General features: G+C 34.3%; 1 protein-coding gene across 4 annotated transcripts in view; it reads right to left on the minus strand.

Moving 5' to 3' along the window:
• Positions 1–24,748, minus strand: part of PCDH17 (protocadherin 17) — a 94,479-nt gene that overhangs the window by 6,619 nt on the left and 63,112 nt on the right. For 2 of the 4 annotated variants that reach the window (XM_066380806.1, XM_066380805.1), the window contains exon 4: positions 14,718–14,801. The exons of 1 other annotated variant lie outside the window; for it this stretch is intronic. In XM_066380806.1, the coding sequence (XP_066236903.1) occupies positions 14,718–14,801 (84 nt within the window). Of the gene's footprint in view, positions 1–14,717; positions 14,802–21,038; positions 21,091–24,748 lie in introns of all 4 variants that reach the window. One more of the 4 variants, XM_066380809.1, reaches the window with a different exon arrangement.

The following is a 24,748-nucleotide window of genomic DNA, read 5'->3' on the forward strand; positions in this document are numbered from 1 at the left end:
ATATGTGCCTTGATGGGGGGGGCTACCGCAGACTAAGTGACCCTTGTTCAAGCCAGTGACCTTGAATTCAAGCTAGTGAGCTGTGCTCAAACCAGATGAGCCCACACTCAAGCCTGCGGCCTCGGGGTTTTGAACCTCTGTCCTCTGGGTCCCAATCCGACACTCTATCCACTGTACCACCTCCTGGTCAGGCTACCTATTCTGACTGGGAATCATAAAAATTACCTCTGTTTTATGTGTCAGTGACTGTTAGGAGAAAATGTATCATTTCAGTCAACCAACTTTGTCCTTTAAAACTACAGTAGAACACATTACTATCTATTTCACAAGGTGATACTTTTGAATCTTTTAGAGCTAATTTTTTTTTCATTCATTTACAACCCATACACTCTCTTTGAAACATCGTAACATAGTTTTATATTCCAATCTTGACTGGCCTTCAAGTTCAGTCATTTGGAGAGCCTGGCATTGAATAAATTCAATATGAATTTAAGAAAAGAGTGGAAGTGATAGACTAATGCAGATACATAAAAGTGCAAATCGACCTTGAATTTGAAACCATTAACATAAAACGATTGTTTGCACTTTACTGCTGAAAATCTGCAGCTTTTTATTTGATTCTTTTGTGTCACATCCTGGGGGGAAAATTTTTAGTATTGATTGCGATACATTATAAACTGTTCACCTTGCGATTAGACTGTAATTTTGATGGCAGCAGTTCATAGACGGTGAGGAAAATCGAGTGGATGCTTTTGTACAAGCAGCAGAAACTATGAACATAAAGTGAACCATAATGGCCAAGGGTGAAATAAGAATTTGTGAAAGTAAAATTATTTCTGAAGTAACATCAATAAATATATAGGGAGGTAGGTACATAAGAGAGACATAGTATATAATGAATGACCAGCTAGACAGAAATACAAGGAAAAATGGAAGAAAAAGAGGAAAGAAGGAAAGTTAAATGAAGGGAGAGAAGAAAGGAAGGACAGATAAGAAGGTCAGAAGAGGAGAGGGTAGGAATCTAAATGTACCATTTAAAATTTCATGCTGATCCACAAAGAAGTTAACCACTCTGATGTATGAAGATTATAGACCCAACGATCTTAGTCGAATTCACTTATGCTCAAGCTGATTTCGCCTTTACAGTCCCCAAAATACTTCTTCTTTTTTCACTAGTCCCCAGGTGTAAAAAGTTTGAAAACCACTGAAATGTAAATATAGGATTTCTGCTATATGTGTCTTTTACTATATATCTTCAAAATCTCCTCAATAACTTAAGTGTATATAATAAAAAATAATAGTATGAAGTATTTCTTCAAGTCCTGGAGTCATAAAAGTAGATAAACTTATTCTGTACCTTAGAGAAAGTGGACTAAGCTATAGAAAAATTTTTATACACCACAGAGACAGACTTTGATACACTAATCTATTTGTATACTAATTTCTTTATAATTTGTATAAATTAGTGTATCAGAAAACAAATACATGAGAAAACAAATTCAGGTACTCTGGACAGAAGATATCAAAGCAAAAATAATTTATTCAAAATTTACTTTTGCCTTCTGGACCAATCTAGGATTATAAGGAAATTATTTACCCTCATTTTCATCCTTTCCTCAATAAAACATGATTACCCTTCAACAGAATGCACTCAGAAAGATGGCGTAATCAAAATGGTATGCAAGTGAGAAAACTTGAGAAATAAGCATATTTGTATTGCAAAGAGGAAACAATTCTGAAGTCCAACAGCTGGAAATCTGGACAGTTCTGCCTATAGGGAAAGTTAACTGTCTAATTTTTAAAATGTATGATATCCTGAAGGCTCATGTGAAAATCAGATAAATTTAAATACTTGTTTAGTATTAAGAGTCATTTTCTATACTCCTGGAGCTCCACCCGACTATTACACAAGCTCCCATAAGGAGGAATCTAAAACCGTTGTTCTAATTAATTCAATTTTGCACCTTAATTTATATAATATTTTTTCAAATGATATAGAGTCACTCAAATGATTACTGTACTTGTAGTTTAGCTATGCCATAAAGCAATGGTTTTCAAACTTTTCACACTTGGGGACTGGTGAAAAAAGGAGAAATATTTGGGGGACCATAAAGGCGAAATCATCTTGAGCATAAGCGAATTTGACTAAGATCGTTCCGTCTATAATCTTCATACATTAGAGTGGTTAACTCCTTTGCGAACCAGCATGAAATTTTTGGTGGACCGGTCCTCAGATGGGCAGTTGAAAACAATGCCATAAACCATACATATGTACACACAGATCTTTATTTGTATGTGTGTGTGATAAAATTAAGCTTTCTCCAGTTCAGAAAAAATTTAAACACTCAAATACATAGCCAGTCATTACTGAAAATTAACTATCAGTAATTGCCATAAGCAAAGAATAGGAAAATTAAAAAAACACACAGGAAAGTACTATATTCATAATATGAGAGATGAAATACATGTACATAACCTGTAAATACATGTAAATAAACATATATAATGGAGACACATACACACATAACTACTTCTGATTGTAGAATTTACAAAATGCAAATTGATTTAGACATAAAGATTTCTGAACTCTGCATATTCATATTTGAATCTGACATAACTGAAAACTCTCTTATTTTTAAAATAGACGATGCAGCTTAATAACTTAATCTTAGGGAGAGTAATTCTAAGCAATCATTTTACACAAAATATATATATCTTCAAAGGAACGGTTACCGTGGATGTGATAAGTATGTAAAAAAAAATATTTAGACTAAATCAAGTTATCTGGTCTTAAATTATTAGATTTTAACAATCTTCCATAAAGGTTACCATAGTTAATGCTTACACTGTGATTTTAACATTGTAATATTGGTATATCATTAGAATGAGTAGCCATTTCAACAATGAGTAACTGTTTTCAACAGTTACTATCTATAAGATTAAAATTTGAAGCCAAAACACTATTTAAACCAGCAAGGATTAACAAGGATCAGGTGAGTCTCTCTGCTGCCTGTAGTTATTTGGGGAAAAGTCAGGGACAAAACCCTTGAGTTTTAGGACTCTGTGGTATTCACTGCAAAAGAAACATGTTGAGAAACCAGCCCATAAAATTTCATATTTCAAAGTCAATCTTTGTCTTTATTCTAATCTGTGTCATTTTCAGGCAAGAATTTATCACAGGTCAGAAGTTAAGCTTATTTTCCAGGTCTTGGAAACACTAAACCATACCACCCAATGAGATACTTGGCAACTAAATTGTTACCACTTAGAAAAATATTAAAAATCACAAAAATATTTTCTGCCCTTAGTTACTTGCTGCCTGGGAGCCCGAATATTTGTAAATCTGAAAACATGCATAGAGTTTCTAATATTATAGTTTTAGATATGCATCTGCTTTAATTTTTTATAATGAGGAAATAATTGTGTCTTAGTAATGTGAAAACCGAACATTTTAAGTCAGGGACTCAATGAGCAAGTTCTAAAGTGCTACGACCATGGTGGAAAGACAGATGAGAGTTTTCTTTGCTCGATGACTGTTATGAAAATGGTTTTATTTCTGCTTTGTAAACAGCTTTAAATAAGCCTAGTGCTCTTCTATTAGTGTTGTGGTTGGTACTGCTTCTAACAGCATCTTAAAATTAAGAGTTTTTTCCAAACACGCCACTCTATAAAAGGAAGTCCATTTTTTATTTGTTCTCCTTTTTCCTTTTTATTTCTAATTTACCTTTTTTCACTAACATAAGCTTTCATAACACCTAATTAGCTGTCTAGAAAAGCAGGGAGCAAACATCTCTATTTATGGCTGGCATAAGTGTTCTAGAGATTAACCCTACAGAATGTAAAATAGGTACCCACTGCAGATATTCTACAGGTAAACAATGAAGCCAAGAACTTTTGGATTCCAGTACATTTATACCACTTTTCCACTAACAGGTTCTAATGGTGTAACAACAGTTTGCTTTTACCGTCTTTTACTTCTGGAGTACACACACACAAACACATGCCACACACATTACTTCACATATGCATGCGCATTTCTCTATAAACACAACAAATTATGGATTATCCAAATATGGTCTACCATACCCGAGAAAAAGTATTTAATACTAAAATAGAAATATCACCAAAATACAGTCCAACAAACCTCTAATAATTTTTTAAAGTAAATTGACATAATTTTCTATGTCTTGTGAATTGACACATCTTCTAACAAACAGTTCTCTCTCTTTTTTTTTTTTTTTTTTTTGGTGATATAGATTATTATTCACTTACTACCCTATACCATCAATAAACCCCTTATATTTGTTAAATAGGGTGAGTTGTTACATAAAAATAGTACCTTAATCTATATTCATTCACATCATTTCCATTTATAATTTCTATGTCCCATTTATTAACATATTAGTTAAAAATAAACCTAATTATGAGATTATGAGAGGGGTAAAAATTTCACTTTCAATATTATTTATAGAGGCAGTGTTGCAAAGTTATCTCAAAACTTCTTTTTCTCTGTGTCAGAATAACAAAGAAAAGAGAATTCTAATATTACATTTTTTTTTCTTTACAGGCACAGAGAGGGAGTCAGAGAGAGGGATAGATAGGGACAGACAGACAGGAACGAAGAGAGATGAGAATCAACCATCAGTTTTTTGTTGCGACACCTTAGTTGTTCATTGGTTGCTTTCTCATATGTGCCTTGACCGCGGGCCTGCAGCAGGCCGAATAACCGCTTGCTCGAGCCAGCGACCTTGGGTCCAAGCTGGTGAGCTTTTTGCTCAAGCCAGATAAGCCCACGTTCAAGCTGGCAAACTTTTAATAAACTTGGTATATCCCTTATGCAGAGAAGAAAAAGGATAGATAAGGAAAGAAAAGTCACATTTGAGAGCCAATTACCGGTACTTTTCTTTTTTTAGCTAAGTGGTGTTTTGTATATTATATTGTATTACCTGTGTTTCTTATGCACAAGGATCTATGTTGATTTGTTTTTCTATTTAAATTACTGATACACAAATACACAGATGGGGGTATTTTTTTTTGCTTATTTCTTGAGGGGGGGTTCATGGAATTTATAACAATATGCTCATTTGCTTGTTTTATGAGAACTTTTCATGCATTGGCAGTGACATAATGATGAAACACTAAATCTAGGACACTGGAAACTTAAATTATTTCTTATAATTGACCATAAGTAATCAGAATTTGGAAACATGGTTCACATAATAAAAAGGTATGTATTTTTTTTTCAGGTGGATGCATGCAAATCTGGCTTTTGATAGGTGAGAGCACATACTGAAGAGGAAGCTATTACAATACTATCAATCCAACCATGAAACTTTGAAGTACTGATCCTCTGGCGTGCACCTGCATTGCGCAATGCTTCTGAATGTATTTCCATGGCTGTATTCAGCCAACAGAAACCACTGGCCTAGATCATATTCAACTGAATCCCATTGTGGCTGGGTATTTGAGGGGTTGGCACTTTTGCACTTACTATTCAGCACTGCTGTGCACCTTCAGGGACCCTTTTCAGTGTTTTCAGTGTTTGGGACCCTTTAGACACAACAACATGTCTACCTGAGTGAATTTTTTAGTGTATATGTTGACAACATATAGCTAATGGTCTGCGATAAAGAAAACTTTTAAACAGAAATTTATGCTAAGGAATGAAAGCAAAATGATAAAAGGAAATTTGATGTGACAGCATCAGAAATGTTAACACAAAGAAAATGAGACTAAAAAAATGCATTGAGAATCTATGGCACAAATATAATTACGTCCGATGGCACACTGCTCTGAGTTTAACATTCAAAATATAGCTGCATGCCTCCCCCAACCCCACACTAGTTTCCTCCATGACCTGAGGCAGCAGCAGATGCTTGGAAGTGAAGGGCCAAATAAATGGGGCCATCTCTTTCTTACAAGACACCCTGAGGAGCACTGGCTGTGGTGCTCAATACTATTCTAAGGAACACGTTTCTGTTTTGTTTTGTTTTTGAGAAAAGGACTCTGAAAGAACCTCTCATGGAAACACAATCCAGTTGAATTGTCCCACCAGAGTAAAAAGATAGTTCAAATTCAGTGGGAGCATTAGGTTTGTGTAATTTAGCAGTTAATTTAAAGACGTCATACTCATCATTCATAAGACAGTTTTCAAGAAATACATCTTGAATAGGATATGGTAGAATAGGTCTTGTATCAAGCAAAGTTTTGTGGTGAATGAAAGAATGTGCATCCATCTCTAAAATCCTCCAGTCTATAAAATTACATCTCGTCACCAAGGAGTTTACACTTAGATTGAGAACCAGAAAAGAGCTTTGAGACCAGGATAGGGAAGACAACTCATGATAAATTACATTTTAGCTCAATGAAAAGTATAATAATATATATTATGAAAGGTTTTATACAAGAGGAAGTGCTTGATCTGCAATTCAAAAGACAATCAGGATTTCAGCAGATAATGCAGAGCAGGAAGAGGGTGACCCAGGTGAAGGTCCTAGAAAGTGAAATAGTCATCACACACAGGGTGTGCATTTCACATGGTAATAAGAAACCAGCTTTATAAGTAAAAAATATAGTTGCAATGCCAAAAAAAAGTAATAATTATAACATAGGGAAAATTAGCTAGGACTTACAATAGAAAGGAAAAACTTTAAATAAAGGATGAATTTTTTTTTTCCTGAAGCTGGAAACGGGGAGGTGGTCAGACAGATTCCCGCATGCGCCCCACTGGGATCCACCCGGCACGCCCACAAGGGGGTGATGCTCTGCCCATCTGGGGCGTTGCTCTGTCGTGACCAGAGCCACTCTAGCACCTGGGGCAGAGACCAAGGAGCCATCCCCAGCGCCCGGGCCATCTTTTGCTCCAATGGAGCCTCGGCTGTGGGAGAGGAAGAAAGAGAGAGGAAGGAGAGGGGGAGGAGTGGAGAAGCAGATGGGCGCCTCTCCTGTGTGCCCTGGCTGGGAATCGAACCCGGGACTTCCACACGCCAGGCCGACGCTCTACCACTGAGCCACCTGGCCAGGGCCTAAAGGATGAAATTTAATGCAGCAAACAATGAGCATTAAAACAAGTATCTGAGCAGTTTATTGCATGCCTCAGACATTTTTAAAAACATTTTGGTGCTTGATTGGAAAGATACTGGAAAGCATTTAAGAACATACACAACTAGGATGAGCTAATGAGCAAGTAGTATTCAAAGCTGTGTTATTCCTAGAGATATCTAAAGTTTGGCCCCAAACAAGGATATCTCCAACAGAGCACAACAGGTCCTGGAATGATTGAATGGCTTAGCCATTCTCATCCCAATGAGACCCCATTCTGCTTGCTTTTCTTAAACTACAGAAAGTTTTAATTTATGCAACTGATATTTTTATTAACAAAGTAAATCTTGCATTTAATTCTTCTGCATTAGAAAAATATATTCTTCCTGCATCTTCTTTATCTCTCCTTCCTCTTCCTCTAATTTGTTATTATTATTAACCAACCATAAGAATGCATATGATCATATATGTGAAATATTAAGAAATTCTTTCAGAAAGCCAGAAGATAGAAAGTATGAAAGGAAGAAGATTCTTGCAGGTATCTAGGAGAGAGATAATGCATACTCTTGTAAGGCAAGTCACTAATAAGGTAGATAATGAACCTCAGAAACCATTCAAAGTTGATGCTGGATATCAAGAAGAATAAATTAAAGAAAATTCTTGAAAATTTTCTCCAAAATAAGCATATTTATTTTGGATGAAGATAATGTCACCATTTCCCCATTGAATTATATATTTTAACATTGCTCCTTAATTTTCATTTTTTAGTCTATTTAGTCACTGAGATCTTTATACATCTTAAGGATCAAGACACTGAAACTGTAGTATGTTATTTCATGTTCCATTCTTTGAGTACACAGAACACACTCAATATTCACTCTTCTGAATTTGAACAAAATACTGTAAGTGATGTAAAGAAACATTAAATTACAAATATATTGCTCTGGCTAGGTAACTCAGTTGGTTACAGTGTCTTCTCGATACGCCAAGATTGTGGTTTCAATAACCAATCAGGGCACATTCAAGAATCAACCAACGAATAATAAATAAGTGGAACAACAAATCAATGTTTCTCTCTCTCTTTCTCTCTCTGTCTCTCTCAAGTCAATCAATAAAAAAAAATTTATAACTATTGGTAATTTATAATAGAAGTGACCACCCCTTACAAATTACTAATTTCAAAACCATTCATATGAATTTGTAATGTCAGTTAAGATATATGCGCAGGCCCTGGCCAGTAGGCTCAGCAGTAGAGCATTGGCCTGGCGTGTGGAAGTCCTGGGTTCAATTCCAGGACAGGGCACACAGGAAAAGTGCCCATGTGCTTCTCCACCCCTCCCCCTCTCCTTCCTCTCTATCTCTCTCTTTCCCTCCCACAGCCAAGGCTCCATTGGAGCAAAGTTGGCCTAGGCACTGAGGATGGCTCCATGGCCTCTACTCAGGCACTAGAACGGCTCTGGGCACAACAGAGCAACGCCCCAGGTAGGCAGAGCATCACCCCCTAGTGGGCATGCTGGGTGGATCCTGGCCAGGCACATGCGGGAGTCTGTCTGACTGCCTCCCCTCTTCTAACTTTGAAAAAATACCAAAAAAAGAGACAAATATGTGCATATATATCTTTTGCTATGAATTATACAGTATTTAAAGAAATATCAGTTCCTTTTGTTAAATGCCTTGTTTATATAAAAATCCAAAGTTCATTATTTTTTATTGAGGGTACTATTTTAAATAAAATAAATTCTTCCTGGAATATATGCATCTGAAACATGAAGATCAGAATATTTTCCATTTAAGAAATTTTTTAAACCAGTGAGACTATTATTAAAATTAAAGCCTATATTTTTAAAATCACCTCTTTATAATTCTGAATTATGAAAAGGAGTAAGTATCTTGAAAACAGTAAGAATCTTGAAAACTATACCTCAGCATCGAGAGGAAAAATCTCCTAGATTTTTTCTTTTGTCGTGTTTTGATTTTACTTCATTGTGGTGTCAGATATGTCAGTATCTATCTGTCTATCTATCTATCTATCTATCTATCTATCATCTATCTATGTATCTCTCGCACTTTAGTTAGCTGCCTCTGTATCTCACATTTTATCTGGCAACCATCATCAACATTTGAATAATTTTAATATCTTGTAATTTTAGATTCTTGAAAGGGTTAATGCAGTTCCAAAAGAACCTGCTTTATATGCAGTGAGAAACCTATGGTCTGGTATGCAATAGTTAGTAAAAGCTGTTTGGTTTACAAGGACAAATTTAAAATTCTAGCCACTTCACACCGTGAATTTCAGGCCAAGATTATTTAAATATGCTACTACTCTTTCTCTTTAGAGAGGATGTTTTCCTTACCTTTTTTGATCGCATAGATGAATACATCTAAAATTCAAGTCATCCTCCCAGCCAAGTAGTAATCCTGTACGGAAGGTCAATGAAAACATGCCTATTAAGCTGAACCCTGCCTAAGAAGCAAGCAAGACTCTGTCTTATTAGTGATTTTCTCTCATGCTTGCTATCTGATTTCTATCGGGATATATATCTACATATTTGCCAGTTTAAATCTTGTTCATCTTGTTTTTAGCATTTGTTTGTTTCCAATTGTAAGAGACAGGTAAACAGAATCAGGTATCATTTTGGACATTCTTAGAAAATTTATTCAAATGCAAGTAATGTTCTCCTGCTTATTATTTAGTAATCAACACTCACCAATTAGATTTGAGAATAACAGTACATTAGTTTTAAAAAAGGTTTTTAAAATTTTTTGTATTTTTAATAACATTATAATCTCCGAAAGCTATTCACTGAATTTATAGAACTCTAGAAACAGATCTAATGTTTCAATTCCAATCTAACCTCCAATTAGATCAGTGGTTCTCAACCTTTCTAATGCCGTGACCCCGCAATACAGTTCCTCATGTTGTGGTGACCCCAAACCAAAAAATAATTTTGGTGGCTACTTCATAACTGTAATTTTGCTACAGTTATGATTCGGAATGTAAATACCTGATATGCATTATGTATTTTCCGATGGCTTTAGGTGACCCTGCCGGGGTCGCGACCCACAGGTTGAGAACCGCTGAATTATATGGACATGATTCCAAAAGAACAAATGAGTGTGTTGCTCAGATCAGTATTTTTTATAAAATATATAACATATTTAAGAAAGAAGTAATACAAGGCCTATTTTCTTTTAAGAGTTAAAGGAGTAGGAAATGAATATGAAACTATACTTCATAAATGATTTCTATAAAAATTACTTATACTACAATTAAAAATAAACCAAAGCTAAATGTCTTCAGTGTGTATGCACACACATGCACAAATCAATAATATGTTTTGACTAAAAATTGTGAAAAAAAATTTTCTGCTAAAACTTTTAAAATTGGTACCCAAAGATAACTTTAGGCTAAAATACAGGCAGTTGAAACCTAAAGAATTTGGCCCTGATTTTACTAAAACAACTCCTACAACTAAGCTACTAATATTACTGCTATTATTATTATAGATAATTTAAAAATATATAAAGAGTAAGAAAGGAAAGATAACTGACATTTTAAGTGAAGCCAGTTATAAAAATTACTTCTCTAAAACCACTATTCTATTACCTTGAGTGTGCTGTAAGTTTATTGAGAGCTGGTATTTTTTATCCTGTACGATTGGGTCATCCCAAGATTGAAAATTTAAGCAAAATCAATACACTCAATATCTATGTTCTAAAGTAAATATATTGAAGTGTTTCTTGTAATGGGTTTTACTGGCAATGACAAACCATTTTTCTAGTAACAGCTTTAATAATTTGTAATCATTAAAACACTGAAACAATGAAGAAATTAGGGGAAGAGGTCAGGAAACTCACATACAGAAAGATAGGAGACTGGTTTTCTGGACTACCCTGCTATGAAATCAAAACAAGGGTCAAAAAGCTTTTGGACAAGACCATCTTTCAATCAGAGCAAATATAAAAATATGTTTTTATGGAATATGAAAGTCTATTGATACATAATGTAGGTCAAAGGGTGTCGACAGGGGTGTTTTAAATACTTTCTTGCCTTAGAGAGTACTTTCTGTGATTTAATTGATAATCAACTCCTCCCAGAGCAATGAGCAAACAATAAAAGTGAAGTGTATTATTCATGATTAATAATAACAAGCAAATAAGTATACATATAGAAGAATTTATTTTTCAGATTTATAACCTAAATATAATCTGAAGGAAATTTATATTGACATCACTGGGAGAATTTATTGAGGCCGACTTTTTAAACTTAGGCATGGTATATTTTAGCATTTTCATTTAAATACCTGTATGCTCAGTCTCAGAAAGAAATGATTCCTTGTGCTGCCAAACTTATTTTTGATTAGCTGCTTAACAGTTTCCATGGTCATTACTGAAAAAGGTTGTAATTTGAACTACTTCATTTGGTGTTCAAAGCTATCCATAATCTGGTCCAAATAAATTTGGGGGGCATTTTTGTCATATAAGAAAAGAAATAAACTTAAATTCTAACAAGTCAAATCTGTGCACTCTCGTTTACAACAAGTCTGTTATAATCTTTAGAGAAATGGCAGCAATTTTCTGATGAAACCCTCACTATACTACTTACATTCTTTTAGACTGATATGGGACTAGAGTCAACTGAAAAACGTGTAAGCTGTTATTGGACACTTATTTGGGATCAAAAAGTTTCTATCCAACAGAGAAGTAATTTAAACTTGAGAAAGTGTCACTCTAACCTTAAATTATCATGACTTATTTTAATTTTTCAGGTTCATATGAGTGTATGACTTTATCTAAAATGATCTAATATTAGAAGGCAAGGTTATTATCTCTAGAAGTAGAATAAAAGTTAACTATTTAATGTGGCAAATATCTATGAAAATATTTAATATTCTTTCATTGAATTGATAAAAAATATACATGATCACAAAAGAAAATTATCTAGGTAATTACTACTATAAATATGTTCATTTTGGTAAGCATTATCAAAAAATGAAAAAATTATTACTTTAAAACTATGTAGAAAATAGAAACTTTCTATCTATTGGTATGGTTGTTTTATTATTAAAAATGTTATATGCACATAGTTTTGTATAAGATTAAAAATATAAGTGATTTGTTGTAAAATTAAACATATTCATAGTCTAACACATTTAACTCTGATCTACTTATTATCTATAAGCATAAGGGTTGTATCTAAATGAACCATATGCTAGGGAGATAAAAGTGATTTAAACAAAAAGATAGTTATTTGGATTATTTAATAACGCATACATAAAATGATTATATTATTCATAATAATTCTAGTATAATAATAAAGAAATATATGTACAAAACAGTAAAATATTGCTTTGAGTAAGTGCTAATAATTGAGTTCTAAATTCAAAGCATTTTATTATAGTATATATATTAATGAAAAATAATCACAAGCTTCACTATCTCAACACTTGGAAGAAAACATGAGTTTTGAAATGATAACTTCCAATATCAGATAACTATCAACAAAGAAATATAACTAAAAACCAAGCATGCATATCCTTACATAAGTACCCATTGTACATATAATAAGAGCACACGTTCCTATACCAGATGAAAATGAATGGAAGAAGCTTTGCCAAAGGGCAAAATTCTCTTAGATCGATTTAGTAGGCCCCAAAATAAAGGCCAACAGTGCCAATAACAGCTCTGTTTCTTGATGCTCAGTCACAGCTCCCAGTTAGGTTTTTGTTTCGAGTTGGTAGACTGGTAAAGCACAGATGTGTACATGCACAAATGTATACATGTACCTGGGAGCATATACATGTACATGAGAAGAAAATGGATGTCAGATCAAGAAAGATATTTTCAGGAACCCATAAATTAAAGTAAAAAAAAATTTGTACTTAAGGCCCTGGCTGGTTGGCTCAGTTGTAGAGGGTCAGCTGGCGATTGGAAGTCCTGGGTTTGATTCCCAATCAGGGCACACAGGAGAAGCGCCCATCTGCTTCTCCACTTCTCCCCCTCTCACTTCCATCTCTCTCTCTCTCTCTTTCTCTCTTTTCCTCATCTCTTGCAGTCATGGTTCAATTAAAGAGAGTTGGCCTAGGTGCTGAAGATGGCTCCATGGTCTCACTTTCAGGCACTAAAAAATGGCTCCAGTTGCAATGGAGCAAGGGCTCCAGATGGGAGAAGCATCCCCCCTAGTGGGCTTGCCAAGTGGATCTCAGTCAGGGCGCACATGTAAGAGTCTGCTTCTGCCTCACCTCCTCTCATTAAAAATGAAGAAAAAAAAGAAAGAAAGAAATTTATACTCAATAAGCTAAAATGCTTTATTGGTATAAATGTTATCCTTGAATTTAATTTCTACAGAACTGTATAATAACTCCTTTTCCCATCTGATTATAATTCAATGAAGATAAACTTACAACTATTGAATTTAGGTAACAGGAATATTTTATATGCACACACACATGTAAAAATTTCTACCTCCCTCCTCCAAATCACTAACAAGTATAACTGTCCTAACTTTAACGTCATTTAAGGCCTTTGTGTGTATTTTCTCTTCAGTTTCCATTCATTTCCATACAGTAATTAATGCAAGCTCTTCTCTTTATTCTGGCATGAGTAAAGCAACACAAATAATTGTAAAAGTGATTGTCAGATTGCTATAACATACACATGTATTTTTCAAGCACAGCAACAACCTGGTATACTAATGTTCTCCACAGGCTAGTTTCCCTTATGTAGAAATTAAACAACTTAGTAATTAAATAAATATCTCTGAAACATTCAAATGACCCAAAGAGTTGAGCAATATAGTTGGCAGACAGAAAAATACGTGGTAAACTAAAATTTCACTCTTGAGATAGATACCTATTTCTTCCTGCCTTTCAACTTAATCCATCCAGTTATTTCAAATTTCAATGTATTTTCCCAGAGCGTCTGAGTCACATCCAGAGCACACTTAGAGATTAAATTATATTGGCAAAACTTATCAAGTTCAGGGATTTTAATATTGATTTTCACTAGCTACTACAATTTATATAAATTTCATTCTGCTCTGCCTTTAGGAATTCATATTAAAATTGTGTGTAAAAATGTTACAAAGTAATGTGTAAAAAGCCTTTAATATATTTCCACAAAACAACACTTATCTAATATGAAGTGTAATTGCCTGTCCAAAAGAAAAGAATAATTTAGGGACCTAGTACCTCAGGTGAAACACAGTTCTTCAGGTTGTAACATTGAAGCAGGTTGCTTTACACCCACAACTAACATGGCCCCCAAAGTAATCAGTCCCCTTTCCTGTATTAGCCCACTTCCATTCCATCAATAATTTCCGTAGCATTTCCTGCACTCTTCCCAAAGTGAAATTACTGTGAGTGGTAAATTTCTTACAGTAAATAATTAAGAATTAGGTCACTTAAAACTCTTTTAAGAATAATAAATATGAAAAGCCCTGATATAAGTGAATATTTAACAATCTTTTCAAACCCCCAACACCACACAGCTTTTCCTGAAATTAGTAGTACCAAAACAGTAAAAATTATTTATTTATGATAATATTTTCCTTTAAAAAATAAAGTCTACAAGTTCTACATTGGTATGTTTAGAGAGAGCCATTTTTGTGTGTCATAATCTAACAAGTAAAATTTGGATCACAGAGGAGAAAGCTAACAGATGAAGAAATTGCTCACCTTTAGGAAGCAGATCAACAGACTGAAGTCTAGTTGTGATGGTGTGTAGGGTGAGGATAGCAAAGGAAAGCAAAGTCGGGAATGCTTGAAAAATAAAATATTTTTAGTTAACAAATAGAAAAATCAAGTGGGAGAAAAGGGCCAATTGAATCATGAATCCTTTATTGATTTCAATTTTTTTATTAAAATTCTTTAGATTTGACCAATCCCCAAAAGATAAAGTTATTTGGTATCTCCCCAGATACATAAGAGTTAGTCTTATTGGAAGAAAATTAGTGTTTTAGAATATTTCTATTTAGAGAGATAGAAACAGTACAAAGTAACTACATGAATGCTCAAGTCGATGGGAAAAATACTCTCGTGATAATGATGGATTCATATATCCCAAATAAAATATAAACTTTTCCCCAATAGTGGGTAGATGTAAACAAACAGGCCACTAAAATTAAAGTTGCAAATTGTTTATTTTTAATATCCCTAGAAAACAAGCTTTTATTTACAAAGTAAAACATCTACTGCATCTTAATGTTACACAAATGTATATTGCCTGGAACTTGAAACAACAGACTCTTTGTAATTTATTTATTTACTCAATCACCTAATTTATTTATTTACTCAATCACTAGAAATCTTCAATTTTTAAACGCATATTGACTTTAGTAATGGGAAATACATATATTTCTGTAACAATTACTATTTTTACCCAACATAAAACATTTATGTAATATGAAATGAAGGAAATGTGACTTTTTTTTTTTTGCTTTTTATGAATGTCTAACTTAGGTGTATTATAGATGTGTATAATTGATCAATTTCTTAGACTTAAAAAAACATTTTGTTTGTGTTAATATTATTGAGATGTGCAGTGTGTATATGAAATCGATTGCTATCTAAAAGTGTTGCCAAAAAGAAAGTGCCTGTCAGTGAGCAAAAGTAGTTTTATATTTTAAATGGTCTCACTTTCTAATTTTCAACCTTCATTCAACATCTGCTGTTTGTCTCTCCCCTGGATTGTAATTATGCAGGATTCCAATGTAAAACACGTTAAGTAGTTAATAACAGGCAATTCAAACATTTTTTACCACATTGTTGGCCTACGGATGTTTCTTTCATTTTTCCCCCCATGGCTTCTTGTTTAATTTGTGTACATTTCTCTCCTATTTGTAAAGTATATTCCCACAACAGATGGAAACACCTGAAATAGGTCTGACTCATGCACATGTTCAAATGATGCCTGTTGTGATATTTAACAAAGTAAAGAGAGTAGAGAATATACGGAATATTAGGGGAAAGGAATAACTAATATGACAGTTAACTTGTTACTATGCTCAATTTAAAGTTCAAAAAAGATAATCTGGTATATGCCAAAGATATATGAGGGAAGCTACATAGTCTACAACCTATATTTATTATTGTCTTAACCTGACTCAATTGTCTTTTTTGCATATAACTCAATTCTCTTAAATTTTCAGGCCTACCAGAAATTGAAAAGTTTCTATCCACTGACCATTTTACCATATAAAAGTCACTTTCCGTTTTTTTGATAATAATTCAAACTCAGTGATCAATACCTAAAATATTTTACATATGGTCAAAATATGCCAGATATTTTAAAAATAATAGAACCAGAGTCACATAAGGTAAAGAACTTTTTTTTTTTCAGAAAAATATATCCCATCTAAATTGGAGAGAACAAAGTAAAACAGCATAAGTTGTGCATCGAGTTGGATATTGTCTCCTCCAATAGTCATGTCCCTCCGTAACAAAAGAATATGATCTTATTTAAAAATAGTAGGCCCTGGCCGGTTGGCTCAGCGGTAGAGCGTTGGCCTGGCGTGTGGGGGACCCGGGTTCGATTCCCGTCCAGGGCACATAGGAGAAACGCCCATTTGCTTCTCCACCCCCACCCCCTCCTTCCTCTCTGTCTCTCTCTTCCCCTCCCGCAGCCAAGGCTCCATTGGAGCAAAGATGGCCCGGGCGCTGGGGATGGCTCCTTGGCCTCTGCCCCAGGTGCTAGAGGGGCTCTGGTCGCGGCAGAGTGACCCCCCCCCCCAGAGGGGCAGAGCATCGCCCCTGGTGGGTGTGCCGGGTGGATCCCGGTCGGACGAATGTGGGACCTGTCTGACTGTCTCTCCCCGTTTCCAGCTTCAGAAAAATACAAAAAAAAAAAATAGTGTCCTTGCATATGTAACTACTTACAATGAGGTCATATTGGATTAGAGTGGACCCTGTTCCAAAAGTCTGGTGTCCTTATATAAAAGTAAACTGAGACAAAGAGAGAGTGTCCGAGGAAGAACGCCAAGTGGCGAAGGAAGCAGAGATCGGAACCTGGTGTCTAGCATTGCCGGCTAGAGACAAGGGAGAATCCTCCCCTGGAGCCACCTAGTTTATGGTTTTTTGTTCTAGAAGTCCTAGAAAATCAATACTGATTTTGTTACCAGGGACTGAAGAGCTATCACAACAAATATCTAAAAATATGGCAGTGACTTTGGAATTGGGTCAAGGGAGTAAGGTAGAAGAGTTTTGAGATGTATGATTTTAAAAAGCTTAAATTTCCTTGAGGAGATTATTTTAAAAATGTGGACGTGAAAGGTGATTCAGCTCCAGTTTCAGAAAGAATAACAGCTGTAGAGAGAAGTGTCTGTCATCTTAGAGAATACATTTATAGCTATATCGTCATGAACACAATATATACAGAAATAAGAATGCAAAAGGTCCTTCTCGTAAGGTCCCAGATGAAAATTTTAATGAACACTGCAAGGCAATCCTTGTTACAAAGTGGCAGGAATCTTGGTCAAATAAATTGTTGGGTGGGAAGCAGTACTTACCAACAATGAACTTGAATAATTAGCTGAAGAGATTTTCAAAGAGTGATATGTGCAGCTGGGTTTCTCTTCGTTGGTTACAGTAAAATGTGAGAGGAAAGAGATTAATTGAGGAATGAGCTTTTAAACAAAAAGGAACCAGCACTTGATTTGGAAAATTTTCTGTCTATGCGATAAACATGCTCTGGAAACAAGGACAAAAATGTGTGGGACAGTCGTTTGCTATAATGATTAGGCATGTGACTTAGGGGTCCAATCAACCATCTCAAAAAGTATCAGGATTAGAAATGGGGTTTTCAAGAAAAGTCTTGTGGAGAATACTCTTGTCTAATGGTGGGGATTCCCTCAACATTCATGGAAAACAAAATTATTGAAAAATTACACAAGCAGAAACACTGTTAACATGGAATGAGAGGGACAGAGGTGGGATGAAATGAAAGAAAAATGACTCCAAGGAAAAAGGGACCAGGAAAGGCAGGTTACTGCCCCAGAAGTTCAACTGAGATTAAAGACATTAAGGGCGTTAAGACATAAACAATTACTCTCAGGCCTTAAAAATCTATTGAAATTTGCCCTGCTGCATTACCAGCTTCTTTTAGACTAGTAACCCCTTTATTCCTTGCATTTTCTCTTTTTCAGAATGAGAATGATCTCTCCTACACCTATTTCACCATTGTATTTTGAAAGCAGGTGACTTGCTTTCTCGTTTCCTAGAAGGGACCCATAGTCAGAGTCAGACCAACACATGATTCACGTGGTGAAATTTGAGACTTTTTGACTTATTATTTAGATGAGATTTGGGACTTCAGAGTTCATCCTGGAAAGTGTTCAGACATTGGGATGAAGTTGGGAGGGGTTAATGGTTTTTGTAAGTGATACAGACATGAATTTGTGGGTCAAGAGAATAGACTGGGTTGAATTGTACTCCCTCAAAATGTATGTTTATCTGAAATTAAGATTATGGTCTTATTTAGAAATATGGTCTTCGAAGATATAATTACATAAATGAAGTCACTTAAGTTAATACGTATTTGTGTGTGTGCTAATCCAATGACTGCTGTCCATAAAGAAGGGAAACAAGAGACACAGAGACAATCGCACAAGGAGAACACAATGGGACCATAAAAGTTGAAAGGGGAGTGTCTAGGGTAACCAGCAACCACCAGAGACCGGAAAGAGGCTAGGAAGTATCCATTCCTAGAGCTGTGAGAGAGCATGGCCGGCTGATACCTTGATTTTGGACTTTTAATTTCCAGAATTGTGAGAGAATAAATTTCTGTTATTTTAAGCCACCCACTTGTTAGGTGTTTGTTGCAGCAGCCCTAGGTCTCTAACAGAGACTGTCAAGAAAGAAACTTCAAAACATAAACTAGCCAGATACAAAAATGTGACAAGTTAAAAAATAGACTCTAGAAAAGTAAAACAGGATTAATGTGACTAAATTACAATGTTGTCTTTTATATTATGGTTCAGGAATAAACTAAATTTGGCATAAGAAACAAGTACACATGCCAGTAAAATGAATGCCACTGACGCTGAGCATAAAACTCAACTTAAATCACCCAGAAAAAGTGTGTGTGTCTGTTTGTAAGACCATTCCACTTGTTTCCAAATAATTAGAAATAGACTATATTTTTAAAACACCTGCAGATTAAAGACTCTTTGTGCATATTTTTAAAGATGGTTGACTTCTCTCTTCAGTTTGTATTACTTTTGATTGTTATGTATAGTATCACATTTTTGGTAACATCTATATAACAACCTCGCTTAAAATTTCCATGTATACTAGCAGGCTATTAAAGTGTGTGACTCTATGAATATGCACATATGAGTGTTTGGACTGTGGATAGTATGGATAGATGACTCAAATGCACAGCTGCTCAGCATTATCTCAAAGCATATACTGATACATTTTTCCACTTCTGAGGCAAAAAGTTACACTAATATTAAATACTCAATTTTATACACTTACTAGGAGACATCTGACTACATTTTTTTTTCATTTAAATAAAAAATAAAGCAGAAACATATTTCCCTTAAGAAATATGATATTAAATTTCACCAAAGGATATTGCACATAAACAATAGTTACATGCATGATTACCAAAGACATTTCATTTTATGTTAATTTAGTGTACACACACACATACACTATGTTTGGTGCTTTATATGATAATACATCAAATCATCTTTTATATGATAATACATCAAATTACCTTTTTTCTGTGAGACATTTGTCTTAGTCCACTGGGCTGCTATAACAAACTACCATAGAATGGGTGCTTATACACAACAGAAATTTATTTCTCACCATTCTGAAGGCTGAGAAACTATCCTAGATCAAGGCAACTGCAGATCAGGTGTCTGGAGAGGAGCTACTTCCTGGTTCACGAAAGCTGTCTTTTCCCTGTGTCTTGACGTGGTGAAAGGAAACCCCTTTTATAAGGCCACTAATACCATTCAAGAGGGCTCCATTCTGATGATGTAATCACCTCCAAAAGGCCCCACCTCCTAATATTATCACATTGAGGATTACCTTTCAACATATGAATTTCGGGAGGGGGGAGATACATTCAGTTAGTAAAAACACTCTATTTAATAAAAGATGATAAATGCTGTGGGAAGGGAGAAAGCTAAATGCCAAGTAACTCTAAAAAGAAATTGAGTAAAATCTCACTACTAGCCTGCCATGAAACAACCTAAAAATAAATTAGAAAAAAGAAAACCTGTTATATTTCATATATGTATGTGTGTATATGTATATGTTATTGAGTATTCATGCCTCTTTGTAAGTGCAAAGCCAAAGAATCAATCCATCCAAATTATATAATATATGTCAGTCATTGAAGCTTGTATAAAAACTGACAGTATCATATACACAAATGCAAGAAAATACTTTTATTGTTTTGTTATATTGTTCACAATAGAATTTTTCTGCCATATTATTTCAGTTTCTTTAAATGAAAGAAAAATCAGTTCATGTTTTATTGTAGCATAGCAAATAACACCCTGTCACTTGGTTTCAAATAATATGTTCAAAGTACCATGTCTACACCTCAGGTTTCAGTGCATTCCTCACAGGAATCTGAGTCACTGAACCAAGCTTTACAATAGGGAACAGCTATTAAATTAAAGTTATTCTTAATATTTAGCTCTCAATCAGTATTCTAACCCAGAAAAGTAATGCAAAGTTAGATTCTAAGAACTGATTTATTTTATCAGAACTATAATCAAAGTGGAAAAAATCTTCAATACAATTTGGGTTTTATGTAATATTTCTGCTGACTACTAGACTGCTTTAATGAGCAGACTTTGTAATCTTGCAATGCTTACCAAAAATTCATGAAGACATAAAAGCCATGTAATCATTATTATCCTTGACAATGGCTACAGAGAAAAGGAAAATCATTTAATTCACAATACTTTAATGTCAAAACAAAATAGCAAATTGACAGGTACTGGAATAGTTTTGATTAAATTTCTAGAGATTACAAACCTGTACAGCTGAATTCACATTTATTTTAGGCTTGAAATCAGAGGACAGGTATCTAGGAATATTAAGACATAAAACCTGTTCAGAGATAAATCTTATCTGAAAATTTTTTTAATGTGAATTTTGTTAACTCAACAATAGTAACAAAAACAATAAAAAGAAAAAGATGTCATTTTTATGATAGACAGCAAACATCACTAGTGGTCTATACAATCAAAAATACCCAATGTATGTATCTTCAACAATAACAAGTTATGTTTTATAAGTTTATTCATTATTCTGGCTTTGGAAATTCAAATCATATTTTATTACATTAAAAATTTATAGTAAATCAAATTCTAGCTTAATTTGCGAAAACCTGCAAAATGCTGAGTTTACTAAGAATACTAACTCTGGTGTTAATTTGAAGTCCAACCAACTGGGAACAATAACACAGTGGAAGTGGAGAAGGAACGAAGCTAGTCTCCTTCTTCCCAGACAGAGAAGTGGTTTTATGAATATATAGGAAGACTTTGTGATTAAATTATAGCCAGATTCATGTGACTTAATAAACCCATAATTGTTTCACAATCTAGAAAAAAATAAGGCACCTTTAATAAACTTTTTAATGAACTTCTTGGCCAAAGAGCTCACTTCTTTACAAAATGAGATCATTTACAAAGTGAGTTAGCTGTCTGATTTGTGAAATTTTCATAAAAGCAAAGTGATGATAAAAAAACACAATTAAGGCAGAACACACAAACACATATGTACATCTACACACACACATGCTTACACACTTATACTAGGAAACGAAAAAGCCGGTGTCTCATAGGAGACTGCCAGCATCCCTTGCTGCACTTTGCTCTCATAGCTCGTTCCTTCTCTTTGCAGAAGTGTATAAGCATATGTGTGTGCAGGTGTACCTGTGTGTTTGTGTGTTCTGCTTTAATTGTGTATTTATATCATTCTTTGAAGGCACAGTCAGCAACATGGGTTCAGAATGTGTCAAAGACCATGAGGAAGGGAGAATGTTCTCTGTGTGTGGGGGTCATTTATAAGCCAGACACTACCTGTTCTGCTACACTCAGCTGTGCATTGCACTGTCAAGCACACTGGACACAACAAGAGCAGCTATATAATTCTTTACTTTAGCTACCTGCTCTGTTTGAGGAGGTGAAAATTTCAATCTCTAATGCTGAATTCCTAGAAATATCAATAATGTTGGACAGTAAGAATATTGGGGAAATGCCAAGATTATATTTAGCAAACCTTACAACTGGATCTAACACTTCACTTTGTGTTTTCTGGGTCACATTGCTTAGCTTCTTCATCTTTCAGTTCTTCCTCTTTAATATGGGATATCCTTATAAGACTGTTGTGGGGATCAAGTGAGCACATACATGGAAATCACTTAGAACAGTTCATGAAAACCACTCAATGAATGCTACCATTAGGATATGATACTAGGGCAGAAATGGCAAGCCGAGGAAGTAAAATATAATTTGGACACAAACTCAGTTTGAATACAAAGCCTCTGGCAAGTGAAAGCCATTCATTTTAGTACCCTGTGCTTTAGCATCATAGAGCAAAACACACAGTTATTGTTGTTGCTCTTTTCAAAACGCCCAATATAAGTCTTTCTCATCCTATACTCAGGCATATAATGAATAAAACACATCATATTTTGGGGGTTGCTACTAATTTATAATTTATGTTAAAAGGTAATAGATATACTATTCTCTTAGTCTAGGTCATTTTACAATGAATGGAATCAGAATTCCAGAGTTGTTGATGATCTACCTCCATGCTTTCTCTTTCAAGAAAGTATGTTGAAGATATACAAAACAAAAAGTAGACAAGATGCATTTTTTTGAAGAATAAAATTACTAAAGGAAAACCAATTTAAATAATTATTTCTCTGTTCAAACAAATATTATTATAAAATGCAAAGCAAAATTATGGGGTATTTTTGCTAGTTGTTAGAAGACTCATAAGTATGCATTCACTACCCTCCGCTTTTATGAATTCTTTAGTTGAAAAATACCAGAAAAGATTTGACTTGGACCACACACAAATCAGAAATAAATTAGGATTCAAATGTATTCTCACGTCTACCATACAGGTTTTTTTGGTCATTCTCCACTTCTACAAATTATGTTACAAAAATTCCAGAGGCAAAGAGCATAAAGAAATACTGTGATGAGGTAATCTGAGAAACTGAAAAGTGATGCTAGCTTTTGTCTCTTTAATTTTTTAATAAACCAAATTCCATTTTTAACAGTTTTCCCATCAGACCTTAATGATAAAACAGAATATTGAGAAGGTTTATTTTTAGATTGCCCTTCTATTCATAATTTTATAGGGTTTATTGACATTCAAAGAAATAATGACACACAAAAAAAGTACATCTTATTTAACTCTTAATTGAACATTGTGGAGATAACTCTATTTTCAAATTGAGTGGCCTGAACTTTTCTTAAAGGTTCAGGTTTCTATGTGTATGACTCACTGCTCACATAGAGAATAACAGTTACATAAACAAATTTATTTTATATTTTTCTAAAAATATTTGGTCAACAGGTACATAACTCCAAATAAAGGAAAACAAATATTCACACAGATATTCTAATCATCTCTTAAATCAAGTATATCCATCTAAGCTTTTTTACTTACAACTATTGTTTTTGTGCAAGCATAATCTTTAGCAGTTTAAATCCCAAAAGAGATGTAATTATGTGTGATAATTTATATTTTAAGACTGAGAGAAAGTTTAAAGTTTACTTAATAAAGATAAAAAGTGTTTATTTTGCAGGTAAGAAAACAGGTCCAGGATAGTGGCAAAACAGAAATTATTCTCCCTATCTCAGGTACAGTTCTTTTCTCACAGTAAATGTATCTACATATTTTTACTTTTATGTTATTTTATTGTATTCACCCATAACAGGATAACCACATAATATATTGTCAAAGAGAGGGTATATTTTGGCAATGAAATTAAGAATTATTCCTGCACAACAGGTGTAAGTATCTAGTAAAAACAACACATTAAATTAAAAGATAAAAGACATTATATCCAGAATGAATAGGCAAGTATACAAAGAGACAGGGTAAATTAATCATACAAAAAAGAAAGGAGAAATACAATGTGTAGATTTAATGAAGGTATTCTGAAGGTGCTCACTTGAGTAATCAAAGTATGACAGATCAATAATTAAAATTAGATAGATAACTGAGAGAATAGTTTCTTCAAAATTCAGGAAATTAATAGAAAGGAACTTTCACCCTCTTTCTTCATTTGGGGAAGATGAAAACAGAGATATGATTTCTCTCTCTCTCTCTCTCTCTCTCTCTCTCTCACACACACACACACACACACACACACACACTTTAAAAACACAAATCAATGAAGCATCACTAAATATAGACCTTCTAATACTTCTTTTGACAAAACATCAATGCCTACAACAGGGGTCCCCAAACTTTTTACACAGGGGGCCAGTTCACTGTCCCTCAGACCATTGGAGGGCTGTACTATAAAAAAAAACTATGAACAAATCCCTATGCACACTGCACATATCTTATTTTAAAGTACAAAAACAAAACGGGAACAAATACAATATTTAAAATAAAGAAGAAGTAAATTTAAATCAATAAACTGACCAGTATTTCAATGGGAACTATGCTCCTCTCACTGACCACCAATGAAAGAGGTGCCCCTTCTGGAAGTGCAG

Source organism: Saccopteryx leptura, chromosome 4, assembly GCF_036850995.1.
Source record: "Saccopteryx leptura isolate mSacLep1 chromosome 4, mSacLep1_pri_phased_curated, whole genome shotgun sequence".
Lineage (NCBI taxonomy): Eukaryota > Metazoa > Chordata > Mammalia > Chiroptera > Emballonuridae > Saccopteryx > Saccopteryx leptura.